Raw genomic sequence first — 24769 nt, forward strand, 5'->3', positions numbered from 1 at the left:
CGACACATGCATGCAGCATGCGTGACGAACATTTTGTAAAGATCCATTTGAGGGTTATATTAGCTGTGTGAACTTTGTTTATGCACTGTATTATAGTCGAGAGCTTGGGGGGCAGGGAGCACAAGGATTTAAAGGGGTCACAGCCTGAATCAGCACATATTTAATGATGTCCCAAAATAGGCAGTTAAAAAATGAATTAAAAAAAATCTATGGGGTATTTTGAGCTGAAACTTCACAGACACATTCAGGGGACACCTTAGACTTATATTACATCTTGTGAAAGAACGTTCTGCGGCACCTTTAATATAATTCCAATTGTGTTTGGCTGAAAGAAGAAAGTCATATACACCTAGGATGGCTTGAGGGTGATAAAATTATGGGATAACTTTCAGTTTTGGGTGAACTATCCCTTTAAGTGCGTTAGTTCTCTGTTTGCACAAGACACACAACACTGGGTAACAGAAACACTTCCACACATGGTGGCGATGATTTCACTGCAATTACTGACACACACAAACACACACACACACACAAGTAGTAAAAATGGCCCACAAATCCACTCAAAATAGCAACGCTCCCCTGTGGAGTGTAACAAAATATTTAGCCACAGCCGAAATCTCGAGTTTACAAACAACCTAACTCACAGCCAGAGACTCGCAGAGAAATTACAACCCTCATTTCTGACTGACAGCGACGTGAGAGCGCCCAGAGAGAAGCATATGGCACATATTATGATACTGGACTGATGAGCTCATGATCGTGAAAACCATCTGTGATCAGTGAGGGTTTTTAGAAAGATTTAGTGATGGTGATTGCAGGATTCGAAGTGAATCATTGCAGTCGGATGGTTTCATTAACACACTGAATGCTACATGGATAAACATCCTGACGGATTAAATCAGTTTGATGGGTAGAGATACAACATATGCTGTACAACTGGAGGTTGCAGACACTCGTAGATGTTGTTACATCCTCTTTTTTATTTATTATTACTTATCCTAAGAATATGTAAGTAAAGTTATTGGCACTGAAAAAGTTCAGACCAAAAAAATCAGCTTTGATCACAGGAATAAATTACATTTTATAATATATTACAATAAAAAACAGTTATTTTAAACTGTAATCATATTTCGCAATATAAGAGTTTTACAGTATTTTTTAATCAACTGAATGCAGTCCCAGCATGCCTCAGTGCTTTCTCATGAACACAAACACAGCCAGATGTCATCTTCAGACCGCACTGCTGTTGAATATTAGTTCTTTAAATGATCAACATGCTTAACTGGCTAAAGATAAAGCACAGACTGGAAACTTTAATGTGTGTTCCCCATAACACGCCTGTTGCTTGTTTTTCTTCACGGGGTTGAAGATTGCTCGAGTCCTGTGTGATTGTGATGAGTTTGTATTCAGTAATAGCTCTTGAATTATTGAAATTGTTTGGCACAGGCGGGTTTGATTGGCTCTGATGTGATTGTGAAGAGTCTGCTGCGAGATGTCATGCGGCGAGAAACATCTGTCAATGCTGTCAAACACAGGAACCGCTGTAATTCGTCCAGCTCTTATGGTTCTCGTATGGACCAAACATCAGCCAGCAAAGACCTCTCAAAGAGCACATCACAGGATATGACTTCATGAAATGATTCATATTTAATTGTGTTGAGCTTATTTTTACAAATGAACATTATTTAAATCCCATCTGTCTGTATATTTGTGCTTTGGATACAGGCTACTTAATTAGCTTAACAAATACAGCTTCCCTGATTTACCTCCTTAACAAGTACTCTAAACCATGCTGGTTGATATTTACCAGAAGAGGGTGATACATTTACAGTACTTTTTTTTTGATCCAATAACAAATACTATCAAAGACAATATCGCTGAAATCAAAAATGGGTAATTATATTCAATTAAAAAACATTCTATTTGATAGTCATCATTTGTAACATTTAAAAAGCCTAAAATGCAAATGATCACACTTCTGTTTTTGTTTATCATTTAATAACAAGAATATGGTTCATCTTGTAAAACTTCATTTAAATAAACATAAATCATCTAGCAAAAAGAAAGCATTTTGTCTTTTCAAAGCTCAGGAGACATGAAATATAACTAGTAATTTTTAGTAGCATGCAAATTCATGTCATATATGATGACAAATTTGCATGCTAATAAAAATGACTAGTTATGTATGTATGCATGTGCGTGTGTGTATACACACACACACAGTACTGGTCAAAAGTTTTGAAAAATTACTATTTTTAATGTTTTTGAGTTTCTTATGCTCATCAAGACTGCATTTATTTGATTAAAAATACAGAAAAAGCAGTATTATTGTGAAATAATATTACAATTTAAAATACATTTTTCTATTTTAATATGCTTTAAAATATAATTTATTTCTGTGATGCAAAGCTGAATTTTCAGTATCATTACTCCAGTCAAATGATCCTCAGAAATCATATGCTGATTTATCATCATTGTTGGAAACAGTTGTGCTGCTTAATATTTTTTTTTTATAACCAGATATACTTTTTCAAGATTATTTGATGAATATAAAGTTAAATAAAGAACATAATTTATTTAAAACAGAATTTGTGTAAAATAGTCTGGACCAGCATTGCAATTCATACTGGGTTGTATCACTACATTTCTGGAGAAAATTGCATGTGCCACAATACTAAAGGATGATGTAAGCTGTTTCCAGTGCATTGTTCTGTGGTTGCTAAGGTGAATTTTCTTTTCTCCTGTGTGACTTTCATCAGACTTTCAACGAATGAACATGTGTAACAAGTGTTTTAATAAATTCAGTTTCAAAGCTCAAACTTTGCCAGCCATCATACAAAGAGCTGGGCACAGTTTTACCTCCTACTTCCTCAGATCTACAGTTATCTTTTCAGCATAGACCAGCATTCGGTTCAGAATCCAGCTGGCTTTGCTGTGGCCATTAGTATGCAGCAGAGCAGCTGAATACTGTGGAAGAGACGAGCGATGTTCGCTTCGTTCCTGGCACACGTACTAAGACCACGGGGCAAATGCAAGCAAGGAAATCTGGCTAGCATCGGCCCCCATGCTCGCTGGACCAACTGTACCCACGACGCCCAGTGCCAGGGTGGCATAAGCCTGCGGGAGGATGAGAGATAAGCAGATGCTTCCTCTTGCCTCCTGATGCCAACCCAGAGATCAGCGCTCAGAGATAAGCCACAGTGACTCAAGTGTGTCTAAGCTCTCAAAACACCTCCTCTGGATTCGGATCAACAGGAGGCCGCACAATAGAGGTGACGGTAATAGCAGTGCCACGGGCACAGAGCATCTCGCTGTGAGTGGGGTTTGTTCTATATGAGGGTACGAGGAGCTTCCAGAGACTCTATGGAAACAGGAACAAATATAGCAGCGTTAGGAGCCACAGAACCTGTGTGTGTATGTGGGCACAATGAGAGCGTCGCCTACAAGAGTCCTTTTGTTGCACTATATCACATACAGTTTTTATGCAATATTTAAAGGGATAGCTTAGCCAAAACTGAAAGCTCTGTTTATTTACTTACCTTTATGTCATTCTAAACCTGCATGACTTGCTTCTGCTCATCACAAAAGATATTTTGAAGGATTCTGAGGTGCAAAATCATTGGACCCCATTGGTTTTCATTGAATGGTCATACACGTTTGGAATGACACTAGGGTGAATAAATATTTGTCATTTCTCTTTAAAGTGGCAATTTGTGGAAGCTACTCCATCCACTTTATTTTCCCATTCCATCTAAAATAAAAGTTAAATGATTGCTTTCTGCCATGATTTAAGTATTTGAAAAAAAAAAAAAAAATGGATTGTTATGTCAAAGCTTGTCTTTGGTCTCTGTCTTTCTGATTTAAATCATTTTTTGTTTCTAAGCACAATTTATTAAAATTATCTTTAGAAATTAAGTTATATTTTCACCCATTTTCCAGCAGGCTTATGCACCATTCTATGGAAGCTTGTTTCTGCCATGAAAAAAAAAAAAAAGTAATTGCAACTTTTTATCTCACAATTCTGACTTTTTTTCTCGCAATTGCAAGTTTATATCTCACAATTCTGACTTTTTTCTCAGAATTGTGAGATATAAATTCAGAATTGCATGATATAGTCAGAATTGTGAGTTATAAAGTCAGAATTGTGAGATATAAAGTCAGAATTGCCAGTTATAAAGTCAGAATTGCCAGTTATAGTCAGAATTGCATGATATAAAGTCAGAATTATGAGTTATAAATTCAAAATTGTGAGATATAAAGTCAGAATTGTGAGATATAAAGTCAGAATTGCGAGTTATAAAGTCAGAATTGTGAGATATAAAGTCAGAATTGCGAGTTATAAAGTCAGAATTGTGAGATATAAAGTCAGAATTGCGAGTTATAGTCAGAATTGCATGATATAAAGTCAGAATTATGAGTTATAAATTCAAAATTGTGAGATATAAAGTCAGAATTGTGAGATATAAAGTCAGAATTGTGAGATATAAAGTCAGAATTGTGAGTTATAAAGTCAGAATTGCGAGTTATAGTCAGAATTGCATGATATAAAGTCAGAATTGCGAGATATAAAGTCGGAATTGCGAGATATAAAGTTGGAATTGCGAGATATAAAGTCGGAATTGCGAATTATAAATTCAAAATTGTGTGATATAAAGTCAGAATTGCAAGTTATAAAGTCAGAATTGTGAGTCATAAATGAGAATTGCATGTTGTGAGGGAAAAAAGACTGACGTTTTTCTCAAAATTGTGAGAACTGAATTGAGAATGTCCTTTAAATTCCAATTCAGTTCTCAAATGCTAATTGAATTTGAATTGAAGTAACAAACTGAATGCAAAATTGAATGCGAGGAAGTAGAATTAAAATATATGAAATGCAACCTATAGAAATACTTAGTTTTCCAGAATGGATTGCCTTGGAAATTCCTCTTCTTGTGATTCCAATTCAACTTCCTGTAGGGTGTAGCCAATTCAATTCAAACTCAATCTCATAACCAGAAAGGAACCTGTTCATTCATTTCAGATCTATCTGCTCCAAAACATCACATAAAAAATCATGCTGGTGGCCTGAGCTGTCAGTCAAACAGTCTCTTCCTCTCGTTCAGAGTAAGCCTTTGACCACAAGCTGTGCTAATAAAGTCTGGCTACTTGAGATTAAATTCATCAAACCTGTAGAAATGAAGGAGCTGCTTCAGATCTCAGGGGGATTTTTCACCACTCATGTCTTAATTAATGCAATTATATAGATGTGAAGCTCCTAAACGAGCACCTGCTGTGATGTTAAATTCATTTACGCTTTGATCTATGACAGCTCTCTGAGAGGAGACACAGACAAATACGCTGAAATGGAAGAAATATCCATCTTAATTGTTCGATTTCAGGCCCTCATTTGTATAAAGTGCTGAAGGCAGGTGGGAAAAAAAAAAGACAATAATAAGTTTCATATTTTCAGTCTCTCGTTCTACTTCTGGATGAGATCTGTTTTTCTCGTCTGGTCACCAGGGCCAGGTTCTTCCTGACACCTCTTTATGAGCACATAATCGAGCGTCGTGTTGCGGGTTTATCCTGGGTTCAGTCCAGGTCACACACACAGGACGCAGTCCAGCTAAAACACTCGTGCAGATGAACTGATACACACTTGAGAATGCTGGGATTGAGTTGGCTGCAGCGCAACCATCTGCCTCCTGAGAAAATGTAACATGGCCTGCAAATGTGTGATTTACTTCCCTAGAATTAAACAAGACAACTGCTATTACAGACTCAAAACTGCTGCAAGCAAATTCTTTGGAATACCACACATTAAATGTCTCTACTACCTGACAGGTGTTGTGAGAAATCACAACCGTTTCTATGACAGCAGAGACTCTTAGCCAATCAGAAACACCCAGTGCCTGTCAATCATTGTGTATGTTGATTCCTGACCCATTTCCCCTCTTTTTCTGCTCAATTTCTTGTCACTCTTTGCTATTTCTGTCCAATAAAAAGTCAGAAGTTCAACGATATAGTTAGGTGCTATCTAGAAGTTTTTGTTTGTTTCACAAACTCTTCTTAATCCCAGTGATATTTGACTTTATCCTGACACCAGTCACAATCTGTGCTTGAAGATTTGAAGATGCATGAAGCTTATTTACTGCTGCAGATTTAGAAGCTTCTTTTGTCTTTCACTTTTTTGGAATCGGGTTTATATGTATTTTATATATATATACACACACACACACACACACATATACATATACATATATATATATATATATATATATATATATATATATATATATATACATATATATATATTATTGATTTCTGAACTTGGAGTGGTCTCTTAATTTTTCCAGAGCTGTATATATATATACACACACACATATACACACACACATATATATATATATATATATATATATATATATATATATATATATATATATATACATATATATATATATATATATATATATATATATATATATATATACATATATATATATATATATATATATATATATATATATATATCATCATGTCATGCCAAATATTGGCTCATTTTGGATTTCATGAGAGCTACACATTCCAAAAAAGTTGGGACAGGTAGCAATAAGAGGCCGGAAAAATTAAATGTACATATAAGGAACAGCTGGAGGACAAATTTGCAGCTTATTAGGTCAATTGGGAACATGATTGGGTATAAAAAGAGTGGCAGTGTCTCTCAGAAGTCAAGATGGGCAGAGGATCACCAATTCCCCCAATGCTGTGGCGAAAAACAGTGGAGCAATATCAGAAAGGAGTTTCTCAGAGAAAAATTGCAAAGAGTTTGAAGTTATCCTCATCTACAGTGCATAATATCATCCAAAGATTCAGAGAATCTGGAACAATCTCTGTGCGTAAGGGTCAAGGCCGGAAAACCATACTGGATGCCCCTGATCTTCGGGCCCTTAGACGGCACTGCATCACATACAGGAATGCTACTGTAATGGAAATCACAACATGGGCTCAGGAATACTTCCAGAAAACGTTGGTGAACACAATCCACCGTGCCATTCACCGTTGCCGGCTAAAACTCTATAGGTCAAAAAAGAAGCCGTATCTAAACATGATCCAGAAGCGCAGGCGTTTTCTCTGGGCCAAGGCTCATTTAAAATGGACTGTGGCAAAGTGGAAAACTGTTCTGTGGTCAGACGAATCAAAATTTGAAGTTCTTTTTGAAAAACTGGGACGCCATGTCATCCGGACTAAAGAGGACAAGGACAACCCAAGTTGTTATCAGCGCTCAGTTCAGAAACCTGCATCTCTGATGGTATGGGGTTGCATGAGTGCGTGTGGCATGGGCAGCTTACACATCTGGAAAGGCACCATCAATGCTGAAAGGTATATCCAAGCTCTAGAACAACATATGCTCCCATCCAGACGTCGTCTCTTTCAGGGAAGACCTTGCATTTTCCAACATGACAATGCCAGACCACATACTGCATCAATTACAACATCATGGCTGCGTAGAAGAAGGATCCGGGTACTGAAATGGCCAGCCTGCAGTCCAGATCTTTCACCCACAGAAAACATTTGGCGCATCATAAAGAGGAAGATGCGACAAAGAAGACCTAAGACAGTTGAGCAACTAGAAGCCTGTATTAGACAAGAATGGGACAACATTCCTATTCCTAAACTTGAGCAACTTGTCTCCTCAGTCCCCAGACGTTTGCAGTCTGTTATAAAAAGAAGAGGGGATGCCACACAGTGGTAAACATGGCCTTGTCCCAACTTTTTTGAGATGTGTTGATGCCAGGAAATTTAAAATCAACTTTATTCCCTTAAAATGATACATTTTCTCAGTGTAAACATTTGATATGTCATCTATGTTGTATTCTGAATAAAATATTGAAATTTGAAACTTCCACATCATTGCATTCTGTTTTTATTCACAATTTGTATATATATATATATAAAAACAACATTCACAGACATTCACAATTGCTTTCTGATCAGTACATATGTGCTACAAAACATATGTGATGCAATTTATTCCTAAAAAAGTCACCCAAACCCTCTATTGTTTTAAGAATTGAATCAGTATGAACTAAAATTGTCTCCATGTTTTGTACAGATGGATTTAATTCCTGTGTTTTGAGCTGTTTCTTCATCACAGGTTTCCTCATCACATCTGACCATAAAACCAGGCGTCCCGTCTAACAGCCCAACAGATGACCGAATAAATCAGCAACAAGTTGCACATGCTCTGATGTTTTTATGAAATAGCTATCAGACGACATGTACCAGCGGGGTCAATTGGAAGCATGTGGCTAAAGGCTAATGCTGTCCCGCTGGGTGGGGTGTTAAAGTCTGCTGTCGTGCAGATGACCAAACGGAGCTCATCATGGAGTAATGAGGCAGAAAGACAGATAAACACTAACAAACAGACAGAGTCGTCACATGCTGAGGAGGCCGGATGAAGGTGACATGATATTCTAAAATGAAATGAGAAAAATATTCATCTCATAACATCAGCTGATCAGCTTTTTCTGCTGATCACAAAATATATTTTGAAGAACATTGGGGTCCAAACAGCACTGAATCCGACTGACTTTCATGAAAAAAGTATGAATTTTTTTTTTTAATTAATTAATTTAATTAAAATAAAATCATAATATATTTTTTATGTTCTACAGAAGTCATACAGGTTTGGAATGACATAAAGGTAAGCAAATAATGACAGAATTTTAATTTTTTGGTTCTAGTAAAACCTCACATACTTTTAATTATATATATATATATATATATATATATATATATATATATATATATATATAAATACATTAATAATAATAATATTAATATATTAATATATAAACTAATAATAATACAGGGACTGACTATCTGTACAGGGTGTTCCCCCACTGTGATAGCTGGGATACCATATAGAGGATAACCAGTTTGGAGAATGAATGGGTTGATAATAATATATTTAAAAAATTCACCATTAGATGGCATCATATGGTATTGCAAAAAAACTGCCACTTTCTGACACTAGGTAGGCTCCGCCCACAAAATACATCATCATCACGGTTTACAAACACCAAAATTCTCTATAGATGCAATTTTTTCATTGCTCTCACCCAGTAGAGGGGGTCATGATACACCCGCCTCGGTCCACAGTCGCTCTGCAGCCACACCCGCGCTCCGGCGTGTCATGGTTCATGCCAAAGTTGTGTCCCAGCTCATGGGCCAAAGTAACCGCAGCGCCGAGGGGATTATCAGAGTGATCCTAAAAGACAGAGAGAGCGAGAAAGTCTAAAAAATTGACTTTTTATCTCACAGTTCTGACTTTTTTTCTCACAATTGCGAGTTTACATCTCGTAATTCCAGTGTTGGGGAAAGTTACAATATTGCATTACTCCCTAAAAAATTAATAAATTCAGTAACTTTTCATGGAAAATATGTTCCATTACATTTGCATTACTTTTTCCTCACCAGATTTTTTTTTTTTTTGACAATAGCAGCATTTTCTTAGTGATATGCTATATACACTATGTAAAAGTAGCAGTATTTTCTTTGCAATAAGTGTAAATAGCTGTTAGATGCTTATAAATAGTGGCAGATGCTATTTGCACCTCAGTATTGTTATACATTAACAGGATGCAATAATATCATAGAGTGTAATAGAGTGTAAATTATTATATTTATTAAAATTATTTAATGGATGCCGCCTTATTCGTACAATAAAGCCCTCCCTTCACCTATCCCTAACTCACCCCGATAAATACTTTATTATTAAACACACATAAGGCTCTTTATTTCCACTTTTTAAATATTTTCTTCATTTTTATTGAAAATAAATGCCTTTCCTATCTAATATGTGATGGGAAAAGGGAGAAGAGTGAGTTTGGCAAAAGGCAGATTTGAACTTGGGTCAATCGCATCAAAAGTTACTTCCACGTGCCTTACTCCCTACACCACTGCAGCTGTTGGCAAGCGTCTTTTTTAAGTTTGAGTGGCCCAACCAGTCATTGGTGGGCAGAGTTAGTGTAAATAGCCTATGCCAACAAGTTGGGCTATTTGCTATACTGTAAATAGACACTCAGATTTAATTATTACAGGTTGCAATTATTGCATTATTACTGTTATAATTATTGCATTATTACTGCAATTATTGCATTATTACAATTATTACTGTTGCAATTATTGCATTTCACTGTTTTTATTCATTTTGAGCAATACTAAATCTGTTTCTGAGCAAAAGAGATGAATAAATAATGTTACTTTACTAGTTACTTGAAAAAAGTAATCTGATTATGCAACTTGCATTACTTGTAATGCAGAGACTTTTTTCTGAATTATGAGTTTACATTTCAGAATTGTTTTTCTCTTTCTGCCATGGATTAAAAAAAATGTAATTGTGATTTTATCTCAATTCTGACATTTTTCCTCAGAATTCCGAGTTTACTTTGCAATTCTGAGGGGAAAAGAGTTAGAATTGTGAGATAAAAAAGTTGCAGTTACCTTTATATATAGTTTTTATTCCATGGCGGAAACAAGCATCCATATAAGGAAAGTGTCAGTCAAGCACAATAACAATAAATCCACATTCTTGAAATCAGCTTGGTGATTTTAAATAAGCAATCAATTTCAATTTAAAACAAACAAGAGTAATTTCTTCCTCTGCGACCCCAGAGAGCCGAAAGGCGTTATCGGTTCTGTTCCACCTTCCCTCCCCAGATTAGATTTATCCCCACATCTCTCCTCGTGCATGTTTGTTTTTCTCTCAGAAAATGGTTTCACATGAGATCAGTAATGAGCAGACACTAACGGCATTTATAATTACTTTTCCACAAATCCGTCAGAGCAGCATAACTCAAGATCCGCATGGCTGTAATTGCTCGAGCGCTGCCAGAACACAACCAAACCGTTCTGCAGGCTTTGTTTGGGGAAGGGTGTGTGCTGATGAGGCAGGACAGACACAATTACAGTCATTCCTGTAAGTCGCTTTGGTAAGGACACGTCTGCCAAACACGTGAAAATCAAATTAAAATGAAGGAAAATCGCCAGCTTCAGTTCAGCTCTGAGCACTTGAGTGATTGTTTGTGTCAGGTGTCATGTCTGTGTGTGAGCAGAGGAAAGTTTTATTGCTCAGAAGATGCTCTTTCAGAGCTCATGATTTTTAAAAACTTTGGGGAAAAGAAAAAGTATATAATTGCCCCTTTTATAAGATATAAGTTTCTGGTGTCCCCCGAAATGTGTCTGTGAAATTTCAACCTTAAAATCCCTCACAGATCATTTATTATAGCTTGTTAAATTTGCCCCTATTTGTGTGTGAGCAAAAACACACCGTTTTTGTGTGTGTGCCTTTAAATGCAAATGAGCTGCTGCTCCCCGCCCCCTTTCCAGAAGAGGGCGGAGCTTTAACAGCTCAACAACAACAAAGCTGGAGAATCTCACGCAGCCAAAATGACGAAAGTTTTCAGCCTTACATTGTTCAAACCGGAGTCGACACTGATGGAGAGACTCAGGAAGAAGTTACAACTTTTAGACGTTTCTGAATGGTTAGTGGATAAATTTATGTAGTTGCTGTGGAGTTGATTCAACTCATCCACTAGCATGTGCCGTCGTGTTGTACTGACTTTTTTTGTGAAGCAGTCCGGCGTAAAATGACGGCATGACAACAACACTCTACTACAACAACTCTTCCTCTTCTCTAAAGCAGCCCGACATGGCCTCACCCCATTTGTTGCATGTTCTTGGGGGCGGGGTTTATGTAAATTGTGGGGTTTGTGATGTCACCAACCCGGGAAGAAGCTTGTTGTAGTCCCTACCAGCTGTTTGTTGTCGTCCTTAAAAAGCGATTTCTGTAAAAGAAAATATCTCCCATTGCATTGAACTTTGAGGGTCGTAACTTTGCAGATGTTTTTTAAACAGCAACATTACACACTAACTAAAGTTAAAAAAGTGAAATCATAATCAAGGACCCCTTTAAATAAATCGAAAGTGCCAGTAAACACATTTATGATGATTTCTATTTCATATAAATGCTTTCCAGGCATTTATAACTGTATCAGGCAAAAATGCTGATGCTTATGAATCTGGCACATTCTATAATGAGATTTATTTGCATAAAAAAGAAGGCATGTTTGTCAAGAAAAGTATGACAATGACTTCATTTAAATATGTATGATGCAATGCTGCACCAGAGAACAGAATACACAACAGATGAACGTTTGAAGGACAGGAGTGTGTAAAGTCCATTGAGAGCATGTGAAAAGAACCAGATCAGTTTGAAACCAAGCGAGAATACAGCAAATTGGATTTGCAAAAGCCTCATTGGTTAAAGGATGCTTATATCAGAATGCGCTGTAGCAAAAGTTACAATTTTCTCACTCTAGAGGAGACAGATTTAAGATTACTAGGGTGTTTTTGGCAGCAGAAAAATCAGAGATGCAGAAGACTCAAGCAAAAAGTCTCCATTTAATCTCTTTGCTCTTCTTTTGATACCATTTGTGAATTTTATTTCCAATGGATGTGTGACTGGAGAATTCTGACCTGAACACAATCATCTATTATCTGTGTATCTCATTTACCATCAATTGCATTTTCAGCAAGCTTTAGTCTTAAGTCTTATTATCACTTGTGATGTTTAGTGAGAACTGGTCAAATGAGGACAAAACCTCACCGAACACAATACGTCATGAGCTCGTGCCATGCTTCTATGAAATATTGTGGCTTTTATGGTGGCAATTCCACTCAATCAAACAGCAAAAACAAAAGTCTATCATGCAACCAGTCTTGCAAGAGGCGGCCAAAGGATTTAAAACACATCCCATGAATGAGTCAATGAAGAAAACATGCATGTCTTTTGTTCTTTTGTCTGATAAAGATAATATTCTTTGGTAGAAAACAGCATGTGACACATGATCCATAATGGAGAAGCTCCACATAATGGGACCCTCAATCGAAGCATAAATACTGAGATGGTCCAATTTACTCAGAAACACACTTTACACAAGCAGAACGAAAGCGATTAGTTTCCTTCGAATGTCTGTGCTATTAAACTAGAGGTGTATTAGTCAGGTAGCCTGCTATAAATAAGTTTAACGACTGTAACTTCAAATGATTTGCTGAGTAAGAACACATACAGCACTTTCCTCTGACCACAGACGGTCTGTATCTCAGAGAGTTGCTTTGATTTTATGTCTCAGTAGAACGTTATCGTCGCATGCTGTGATCGATGTGTTGGTTTGATTTATGGGGGAGCGTCTCTAGACGGCTGTGCTGAGTGAGTTAGTGTCTCATCTGAAACAGTAAAGAAGAAGATGATCATCTAGACATCGGCAACCAGAGCAACCTCAGGTAACCTCTGGATTAGAGAACTATACCTGATGCTTGCAGTGCGACTCAAATACATATAACAGAGATATGATGTGCCAAAATGAACATATAATTATATAACATTATATATTCAAAAATTTTATAAAACATTTTATAAAGAATATCATATTTTTTTAAGTATTTAAATATTATATTATATATTAATTATCATATTAATACATTTGATTTTTCAATTCATATATAGTATATATACTATATATTCATATATATTTATTTATAATTTTTAAAAATAATTTTAATTTGATTGAAATTTCCATATATATATATATATATATATATATATATATATATATATATATATATATATATATATATATATATGGAAATTTCAAATTAAACATATTTTTAAAAATTATAAAAAAAATTATATAATATAGTATTTAACACATGTAATTTTTTAATTTATATAAACTGACCTTAATATAAAATTATTAGATTATATTATATATTTGACATCTTATTTATAATTGTTAAAAAAAAAAATATATATATATATATATATATATATATATATATATATATACAATTTTATGTTTTTTTATTTTATTTTTCAATTAATATATAATATATAATATATTTTTAAATTAATATATTAATATATATCAATGCCTTTTATAGCTAAAAACACTTTATAATAACAATTTTATTGATGAACCTCCACTATATTAAATATATGATCATTCATCAGGAATGATTGACAGGTGTCACTCACCATGACGATGCCCCCTGACTGTTCCGCAGTGCACATGCTCATAATGGGAGCCATGCCGATGGTGGTTCCCTGAAAGTAAACCCCACTGAGGAGGGAAAACAGGAAGTCATGTGACAGATGCTCATCTACAGTATCATATTAGCCTGGGTAAAGTTTCAATAGAAATGAAGTGTTTACAAATATGTGAATAAAATCTCATGCATTTTTCAAAATAAGAAATGGTGAAACGATTTAAAATGAGAATTTCCTGGAAGCAAAAATTAATTGGTTCTAGCGGTAAACCGCATAGTGTGTTTTCCACCTGCCGGCCCTCAGCAGTAAACGCGTTTAGCAGTCAAACGCTCACGGTCACCTGATCAGCTGAGCATTATCGTGGGGTCTCTGCGGGAGCAGCTTGAGTTTTCTCCAGTCCAGGAACTCGTGGAGCGATGTGAACGGATCCTGTGTGATGGAGCATTTGTCTCCGTCACTCCACACCTCCAGCCCCACCAGAGCCACACGGATATTCAGTGATCTGTAAAACTGAAACATGGCAGCACTAGCATTAGCATTGTGTATATATATATATACAGTACAGTCCAAAAGTTTGGAACCACTAAGATTTTTAATGTTTTTAAAAGAAGTTTCGTCTGCTCACCAAGGCTACATTTATTTAATTAAAAATACAGTAAAAAACAGTAATATTGTGAAATATTATTACAATTTAAAATAACTGTGTACTATTTAAATATATTTGACAAAGTAATTTATTCCTGTGATGCAAAGATGAATTTTCAGCATCATTACTCCAGTCTTCAGTGTCACATGATCCTTCAGAAATCATTCTAATATGCTCATCTGCTGCTCAATAAACATTTATGATTATTTTCAATGTTGAAAACAGTTGTGTACTTTTTTTTTCAGGATTCCTTGAATAGAAAGTTCAAAAGAACAGCATTTATCTGAAATACAAAGCTTCTGTAGCATTATACACTACCGTTCAAAAGTTTGGGGTCAGTAAGAATTTTTATTTTTATTTTTTTGAAAAGAAATTAAAGAAATGAATACTTTTATTCAGCAAGGATGCATTAAATCAATCAAAAGTGGCAGTAAAGACATTTATAATGTTACAAAAGATTAGATTTCAGATAAACACTGTTCTTTTGAACTTTTTATTCATCAAATAATCCTGAAAAAAAATATTGTACACAAATATTTTGTACAATTGTAAACAATAAATGTTTCTTGAGCAGCAGATCAGCATATTAGAATGATTTCTGAAGGATCATGTGACACTGAAGACTGGAGTAACGATGCTGAAAATTCAGCTTTGCATCACAGGAATAAATTACTTTGTCAAATATATTTAAATAGAAAACAGTTATTTTAAATTATAATAATATTTCACAATATTACTGTTTTTACTGTATTTTTAATTAAATAAATGTAGCCTTGGTGAGCAGACGAAACTTCTTTTAAAAACATTAAAAATCTTAGTGGTTCCAAACTTTTGGACTGTACTGTGTGTGTATATATATATATATATATAAGCATATATTATGCATGATCTCTTACGTATTAATTAATTAATTATTAATTTCCAAGTATACCTTGTCCACATAGTTGGCTATTTCAGCAAGCCTCTGTTTCACTTTCTCCACGTCTTTCCCCTGTTTCTGATACTGAAATGCAAAGGAAGACAAGAAAGTCTTTAAACTGCAGCCAGATGTGTCATTCATTGGCCAACTGTGGTAAATGTCACATGAGGTAATCCATTTTCCACGGGCAGCGGCACAGAGATATTGAGCCAAACATGACCAGAAGTGTTTGAAGTGTCCAGAATGTCAGTCGGTAGATGTAAAACGGCTTTACAAAATAAAAGCACAGACTGGAAATGTGTCACTCGTGATTGCTGCTTTTGGGTGTTGTGGTTTGAGTGACAATAATCAGGATGGAAGCTTTGATTGCTGTAAAATTTGCAACTCTTTCTTTAACATGGTTTCAACAGGTACATATGGAGAAAATAAAGATCTTTCAACAAACTGAATGATCGGGCTTTGTTCTTTTCCTTAAAATATCACAGGACAGGATGTTTGAAAGGCTCCTCAATGACAGAAACAACAAAGCATTAAAGCACATTAAAAACACTGTTAAACAGTCAGACTCTAAAGAGGTCAAGTGATCACAGCTGGGCGTCCTCACTTCCTGTGCAAACAAACAATGACCCTCTAATCTGCTTTAACCTTTGACCTCTCACCTCACTCGAAGGGGTCATGACCTTGCATTTACATAGAGCTGGTTTTGCTTCAGGACAGTATTGTTATCATTAGCTAATACTAAAAATCTAACTATTAAAATCATTTTTGTTAATAAAAATAAAGCTGACAAAATAAAATCTAAATATTAAAGGCACAATATGTAAGATTTTATATTAAAATATCCAAAAACCACTTACACAGTGTTATATATTTCGTTATGTTTCATTATATGTTTCATTCAAACATTATGGACCATGGCAAGCAAACTTTGGGAAAAAAGGAGAAATAAAACGAGGATCAATATCGGCGTGGCGTTTCCGAGGTGGCGAGAGCTTTGCATCAAACTTTGACTTTAATTTGTCAAATAAACTGACCTGTATTAGTAGTATTTCAGCACTTGCGAGTAGTTCGGTATAATGAAATGTCCTCATTCCTTTATATCCCCTGGGAGTTGCGTGTGGCACTGATATCTGTCTCTCATTAGCAATCACACCTGCGATTCTCGGGCCACGCCCTGCTTCATACCACAGTCATGTTAAAAACATGAATGCATTCACTGATCCATAAACATTATTTCCCCATAAACATTATTAGATCCATCGGCATGACGACAAGTTCCATGATTCCATGTCATTAATCTACACCTTTGTAATTGTTTTGAAGAGTTTAGCGACCCCTAGCGGCAAAAAAATACATATTGTGCCTTTAAAGGATTAGTCCACTTTCAACTAAAAATTTCCTGATAATTTACTCACCCCCATGTCATCCAAGATGTCCATGTCCTTATTTCTTCAGTCAAAAAGAAATTAAGTTTCAGTGCAGCTTCAAAGGGCTTTAATCGATACCAGACAAGGAATAAGGGACTTATCTAGCGAAACGATCGGTCATTTTCAAAAAAAAAATAAATAATAATTATATACGTTTTATCCATAGACGCTTGTCTTGAACTAGCTCACTTAACAGCGTCTACACTGCATTCTAATAGAGAAGAAGAAGAAAAGAGCTTGTTCAAGATAAGCATTTATGGTTAAAACGTATATAATTTTTTATTTGTTTTTAGAAAATGAGCGATCGATTCACTATAGATAAGACCCTTATTCCTCATCTGGTATCGTTTAAAGCTCTTTGAAGCTGCACTGAAACTGACATTTGGACCTTCAACCGTCTGGAGGCCATTGAAGTCCACTATAAGGAGAATAATCCTGGAATGTTTTCATCAAAAACCTTAATTTCTTTTCGACTGAAGAAAGAAAGACATGAACATCTTGGATGACATGGGGGTGAGTGAATTATCAGGAAAATTTTATTTGAAAGTGGACTAAGATGAAAAACAAATGAAAATGAATAACAATGTTGGCTTTGGAACTAACTGAAACAAGTTCAAGTTACTGACTGAAATAAAACTAAAATTGAAATGAAAATAAATTAAAACTATTTAGGAATATTTTACTACAAATGAAAGATATAAAACGGATCATTTAAAATATTTATAATACTTATAATAGTATATAAATAATACTAAGATAACTTAATTTGGACATCAAGTGATGTCCCAGACATCATTTTATAGTGCAATGTTATTTAAATTATTCTATGTGATTTATGAATATGACCATGAATTCCATTTTGGTTATTTGTGTTCAGTTTCCCAACAGGATTTTCTTCTGAGTCTGAGTGTTTGGTTTCTTAATGCTTCTTATAAATGGCTGGTTTCATTCTCTTGGCAGCCAATAATTCGTCTTATAAAAACAGTTAATCTTTGTTGCACATGAATCAGTATTTCGTCTGGATCATATTTTCTTTTAAACACATGTAGTTTTGTTCTGGTTTTTGAGGATGAAGGCATGTCACAGCCTGTTGGCATCTGCATAACTCAACTGGCTTCTGAATTAAGAATTTGTGCCAAAATGCTTGTTGATAAACATATGCATGCACTATTATATGGTTAGCTATCATTTGCACTGAGCATCACTGATGTCTGTGACCCACTTAGAACAGAAATGAATTTCATTTTGGGTCACGACCAACTGGTTTAGAAGCACTGATTTAGATGATTGAAGGTCGCAGATGCGTGTGAGGTCAAAAGCATCTCTTCATTACCTCACGGTTGTCTGCGACGATGATCAGCTCCACATGTTTGGTGCTGCTCTGGGCGTCTCTTTTATGCTGCAGGGAAAGAAAGACAGAATATGATTGAGAGAGAACTTACTTCACCCTCCTCCTCTGAAGGACACAGTTAACAGAGGTTTCACTCAAGAACCTTTTAGAAAATTTCCCAAGGCCCATTTTGCTAAGAGTCTACATGGCCTTTAAGGTACGGAGGTGACGTCTTCACCTCTCTGCCAAATGTGCCCTCTATTAAAAGATCGGTGTGTGATTGAACATCCTCTTCTGTGTTCAGCATTGCCCTCATCTGATCCACAGCGATGTGCGTTCCAGGAGATCGTTCACTGTAACAGCCTTCAGATTGCCTGGCCATCTCATTTACTCGTGTGAAAGACCTACTTGCCTTTTATAGATATTATAAATGCCTCTTTTCAAAAGCAGAGTCTTTTAATCAATTCCCACCTATGCATTTGTCGTTAACACCATTTCCCACTTTTTAGAATAACATTAAAGTCTGAAATAACACAAATGGAAGCATGGGAACAATATAGTAGAAGTAAATATTATTAATATTACAAATGAAATATACAAATAAAATAAAATATTAAATAAAATATTTTTGTTGAGCTATATATATATATATATATATATATATATATATATATATATATATATATATATATATATATATATATATATACACACACACACACACACACACACACATTATATATATATATATATATATATATATATATATATATAGCTCAACAAAAATATTTTATTTAATATTTTATTTTATTTTTAATATTTAATTTATATATATTTCATTATATATATATACACACACACACACATTATTTTCATTTCTATATATATATGTAATAAATTATATAATTTATATTAATTATATATATAAATTATATATATTTAAGTATATATATATAGGAAGTGAAATAAATAATGAATTAAAAAATATTTTAGAAAACATTAACACATATAAAAGCAATAAAACATTTATAAAATATAAAAATATTTTATTTTCTAAAATAAAGTAAAATCAAATGAAATCAAATATAAATATGTACTGTGTTATAAAATACGGACTGTGTTGCCCATATTTATAAACACACACACACACACACACACACACACATATATATATATATATATATATATATATATATATATATACACATATACATATACACACACACACACACACACACACACTATTTTTATTTCTATATGTAACACATTATGTAATATAGAATAATTATATATAAATTATACATATATATATACAGCATATAGGAAATTAAATAACAATAAATTAAAAATATTTTAGAAAAAACGAACATATATAAAAACAATAAAACATTTTATAAAATCTTTTATAAAATAAAATAAAATCAAGTACAATAAAATAAAATAAATATAGACTGTTATAAAAAATAAATTGCAATATAATTCATCAAGTGTGCACTAAGTATCTTAAAAGTTTGAGTGCTAAAGTTGAGGGGAAAGGTCTTTCAAGTAATTCTCAGTTTTTAATTCTCATGTTTATATAACTCTTTAATTGGTCATTGTTTGGTTTTCAACAATGGTTCTCATAATACATGTATGCGGCAGCTGCTTGCTTTACAAAGATCTATTTAATATTACAAGCCCCAATTAATTCTGCAAATAAATGCTATATATACACTAGTGGTTGTATAATTTTCATCTGGTAAAGTCTTCATAACTCAAATATAACCGCTAATTTTCATTCCAGCACTGGAGTGTAAAAAGGAGTGTGTTATGATTCATGAAAACTAATAAATCCCTGAGCTGTGAAGTGAACGTCTGCTCAGAATTGTTTGACTTCTAGGCTTTTTAAAATACATATTTACAGTATATATTAAGAGTATTAATACGACAGTATCCAGTCAGGCCAGACCATCATGAAGGTGACCCTTGTCTTCATCATGTATTCAGCATCACTCCTCTCACTCTCAATGGAAACTGCCTCTTATTGTTTCCAGTGACTTTAATTGAAATAAAAGGCTGGACTCATCTGTGTCAGGCTTCATGTTGAGAAGAATTAGGGTCGTAACGCCTAACGGGCTGTTTCACCTGTGCCGCGGATTTAAAGAGAAAAGCTGATAAGCGTCTAATTGAATGAAAACACTCGACTTCCACACAGAGACGATATCTCTGCGCCATGACATCTGCTGAGCTGAAGAATCGCAGGGGTTTAATTCAAGCAACATCAGGTTAAATCTTTTTCAAGGGAGAATAAAGCCTGTTTCTGAATTGTAAATTGCAAAAATGAATCTCTGGTGTGTAAAAAGTCAAGTTTGTATAGAGAAGATCTGTCAGCCTTTACTCAATGACAATATTCTGACACAACGATCATTCCTGCCATACGAAAACACTTCAGTGCCCGTGGCGAGACTGGATGTGTCCTCACGGTAACCTCAAAGTGACCAAAAAAAGACTGATTGGTGACCTTGTAGCTTCACCAAACAGAACAGGTTTACTGAACACCCCGCCTGTCTGTCATTGGTCAGGCAAACAAGTAAGTAAGTTTGGGGCGGGACTATCTAAGTCAATGTTACTGTGTTGGGCTGTTTGAGAAACCAACTTTAAAAGCAATCCATTTTATTGGATGCAATAACAATGTTGTATAAATAAAATAAAATAAAATAAAATAAAATAAAATAAAATAAAATAAAATAAAATAAAATAAAATAAAATAAAATAAAATAAAATAAAATAAAATAAAATAAAATAAAATAAAACAAAACATGGGCTGGATAGTGCAAGTCAAGTGTGACTATAAAAAAAACACCTGAGGGAAAGTCTTTCAAATATTCTCAGATTTTTTTATTTTCATAACTCTTTAATTACTCATTCTTTGGCCCGTCATTGGTCAGGCAAACAGTCCCGCCCCAAACCTAGTCAATGTTACTGTGTTGGGCTGTTTGAGAAACCAACTTTAAAAGCAATCCATTTTATTTCTGTAATGTGAGATATTTCAAATAAAATACAATAAAATAAAATACAATGCAATAAAAATGTTGTATAAATAAAATAAAATAAAATAAAATAAAATAAAATAAAATAAAATAAAATAAAATAAAATAAAATAAAATAAAATAAAATAAAATAAAATAAAATAAAATAAAATATGGGCTGGATAGTGCAAGTCAAGTGTGACAATAAAAAAAAACACCTGGGGGAAAGTCTTTCAAATATTCTCAGATTTTTTATTTTCATAACTCTTTAATTACTCATTCTTTGGCCTGTCATTGGTCAGGCAAACAGTCCCGCCCCAAACCTAGTCAATGTTACTGTGTTGGGCTGTTTGAGAAACCAACTTTAAAAGCAATCCATTTTATTTCCGTAATGTGAGATATTTCATATAAAATACAATAAAATGAAACAAAATACAATGCAATAAAAATGTTGTATAAATAAAATAAAATAAAATAAATAAAATACAATAAAAATGCTTAAAAAAATAAAATAAAATAAAATAAAATAAAATATGGGCTGGATAGTGCAAGTCAAGTGTGACAATAAAAAAAAAAAAACACCTGAGCGAAATTCTTTCAAATATTCTCAGATTTTTTATTTTCATAACTCTTTAATTACTCATTCTTTGGCCCGTCATTGGTCAGGCAAACAATCCCGCCCCAAACCTAGTCAATGTTACTGTGTTGGGCTGTTTGAGAAACCAACCCTAAAAAATAATAAAAATAAATAAATAAATAAAATAATAATAAAAAAGAAAAAATGAATAAATAATAATAATAATACTAATATTAAAAAAAGAAACCAGCACATTTTATTAATGTGACATATTTAAAAAAAAAAAAGTCGCATAAAATGTAAAAATATAAATAAAAAAATAAAATATGGGCTTGATAATGCAAGATAAGAAGTCATTAAGTGTGCAGTAAACTTTATATATTTATTTCTGTAATGTGACGCATTTCAAAGTGAAACAAAAAATAATTATTTGGATTTATCGTGAATGTGAGTTTATTAAAATGGCTTAATTGTGGTTCAATATTTATTTCATGACTTTAAAGATGTCAGTAACATTGAGAGATGAAGTATTTGCTTTGTCCTAAAGGTAAAGTTACTTCCAGTTACCAAGGTGTTGCTAGTCACAAAAAAGTCAAAAAAGCCCCTCCTCCTACATGTTTATAATATTCTGGTGTCTACAAATGGTCCCTCTTTTATTCATGATGGATAAAAACACAACAACCCTACATTGTTTACATCTAAATATTCAGTAATATTAAAAAGTATGTCACATTAGAGAAAATAAACACGTTGCATATGTTTCTGCATGTAAAAAAATCTGAAAGCTGTAATGTTTGCAGGTTTGTGGTTTTGTTTAACTCACCCTTCTGCTGTGAGAGCTGAAGACGTTTCCTGTAGTGTTTGCCATCTCTGTGGGGTATGAAATATTGTGACCATGTCCACAGGTTCCCTGGGTGAATTTAAGATGTTCTCCTCTGTAAAGATGATGTGTGTTTCCCTCCTGCATGGGCTCCAGTACATATACTTCATGTTCAAGTGAAATCAGTCCCCTGTAGAACGAGACAATCAACACTGACTGAAGCTGAATTTGTTCATATTACGATATGCATCATGTAAACATAACAAGAAATAACCAAAAAGAGCAATAAAATACAGCATCCATGTCTTCGTTTACTTGGATTATGAGCAACTTGACATGTAACTTTCATGTCATATATAATGTCTTATATTTTCATTATTTGGTTTGACAGTCAATTTTATCTACAAACAAAATAATGCATTCATATATATATATATATATATATTTTTTTTTTTTTTTTTTTTTTTTTTTTTTTTTGGCAATTTCAAGTAAAATGTGTAAATCGTCCTGTCTCACCATGAACAGTGAAATATAGAAATACATGTCAAAATAGAGATAAATAATATTGAATATACTGAATTTATCTATTTGGGGTCTGATTTATTGTCTAGACTATCTACATTTTGCCCCCAAAATAATATTTTGTCACAAATTATAAAATCTCACTAAATCAGCATGTCTTGGAGTTGAAGTAAACACAATATTTTCAAGCTTTTAAGTTAGAAAGCAGGACAATTTTACCTCCTGCTATGAGTTAAATTGGTGACATTCATGTGGAACTACTTCTATCAAATTCTATTATAATTACTGTGCTTGCAGTTTTAATGACCTCATATTAATTCAGAGACCATGCAGAATAATTGCATTTATTTGAAAAGCACTTTTCCCTAGTTTTACCAAAAATGTGCTTTCAAATGCTGAGATGCACTAATATTTTATGATTATTCAGAACTACATACAGAAAGACAGACAAAAGGAGCAAGACGGAAGAAGCTTTTACAATATTAACACAAAATTGCGAATAAATGTGAGAAAAACTCTTGTATGAGAGGAAGTGGTTTCTCGTTTTCCCACAAAATAAGACAGAGTGACATTTTGGAAAGCGGCTTAGTTCAGCATCCAAGCCACTGTTGGTCAGCAGACGATCCATTTTGTACAATATTTGGCTAAATAAATCTAACCCCAAGCTCTAATATTACCGCTCTGTGGTTTTTGGATCCACGTCCGCAAACCTTTCTCACACTTTCGAGCCGTACGCTGAATTTAGGTGATATTCTCCTCTGCTGGGAAACGGCCAGTGCTTTGGGCTTTTCCAGGAGTTTTAAAACTACATTCTCCACTGCATGAGATCCCTGTGGAAACCCCACTCAGCCGGACACTGCCAAAAAAATCAGCAGCAATTTGTTTTGGCCCGAGTGCCGAGCGACACCGTTTCTGTCGGAGGAGACCTGTGCATGTGTCTGTCTGCCAGGCGGAGAGAGACAGGTTACTGCGGCACAAAGAGCGAGTCAAGGTGAAATAAAGAGCTGAACAATAAGCGGTGTGACTCTGGGGACGGAGATATGATGCTTTATCACCGTCATAAATCCTGCATGTCCAGGCTGCTCTCATTCTCCCTAGGTTGAAGTGTGAAAATCAGCTTTATGCATCTCTTGTGGCACATGATCAGCTAAATATAAAGTTATTATGGTGATGCTCTGACAGAAACTATTATAGGACTTGCCACTTTCATCCTTTATAGCTGAATCAGATTAGTTTCATAATTGATGTACTCTGCAACATCGACACAGTTATTGAACGAAACTGAACTGACGAGCTAAATAACGTCACTATTGACTACTGTATTGAACTTATTTCATAATTGTTGAACTTTACACAGTTATTGAAGTGAAATTAATCGACACTGAACTGAAAAAAATGCTTTACAGCAGAATTTGAATTTGTTTTATATTT

The 24769-nt window shown here is 34.2% G+C and overlaps 1 protein-coding gene across 2 annotated transcripts in view; it reads right to left on the reverse strand.

The window, feature by feature from the left end:
* Window positions 1–24769, reverse strand: part of LOC125255463 (disintegrin and metalloproteinase domain-containing protein 12) — a 132585-nt gene that overhangs the window by 30359 nt on the left and 77457 nt on the right. For both annotated transcript variants that reach the window (XM_048170749.1, XM_048170750.1), the window contains 6 exons: window positions 22820–23006; window positions 18415–18480; window positions 15667–15738; window positions 14430–14599; window positions 14078–14162; window positions 9102–9250 (listed from right to left, as the gene is read on the reverse strand). In XM_048170749.1, coding sequence (XP_048026706.1) covers window positions 9102–9250; window positions 14078–14162; window positions 14430–14599; window positions 15667–15738; window positions 18415–18480; window positions 22820–23006 — 729 coding nt within the window. The remainder of the gene's footprint in view (window positions 1–9101; window positions 9251–14077; window positions 14163–14429; window positions 14600–15666; window positions 15739–18414; window positions 18481–22819; window positions 23007–24769) is intronic.

This window comes from Megalobrama amblycephala, linkage group LG20 (assembly GCF_018812025.1).
Source record: "Megalobrama amblycephala isolate DHTTF-2021 linkage group LG20, ASM1881202v1, whole genome shotgun sequence".
Classification (NCBI taxonomy): Eukaryota; Metazoa; Chordata; class Actinopteri; order Cypriniformes; family Xenocyprididae; genus Megalobrama; species Megalobrama amblycephala.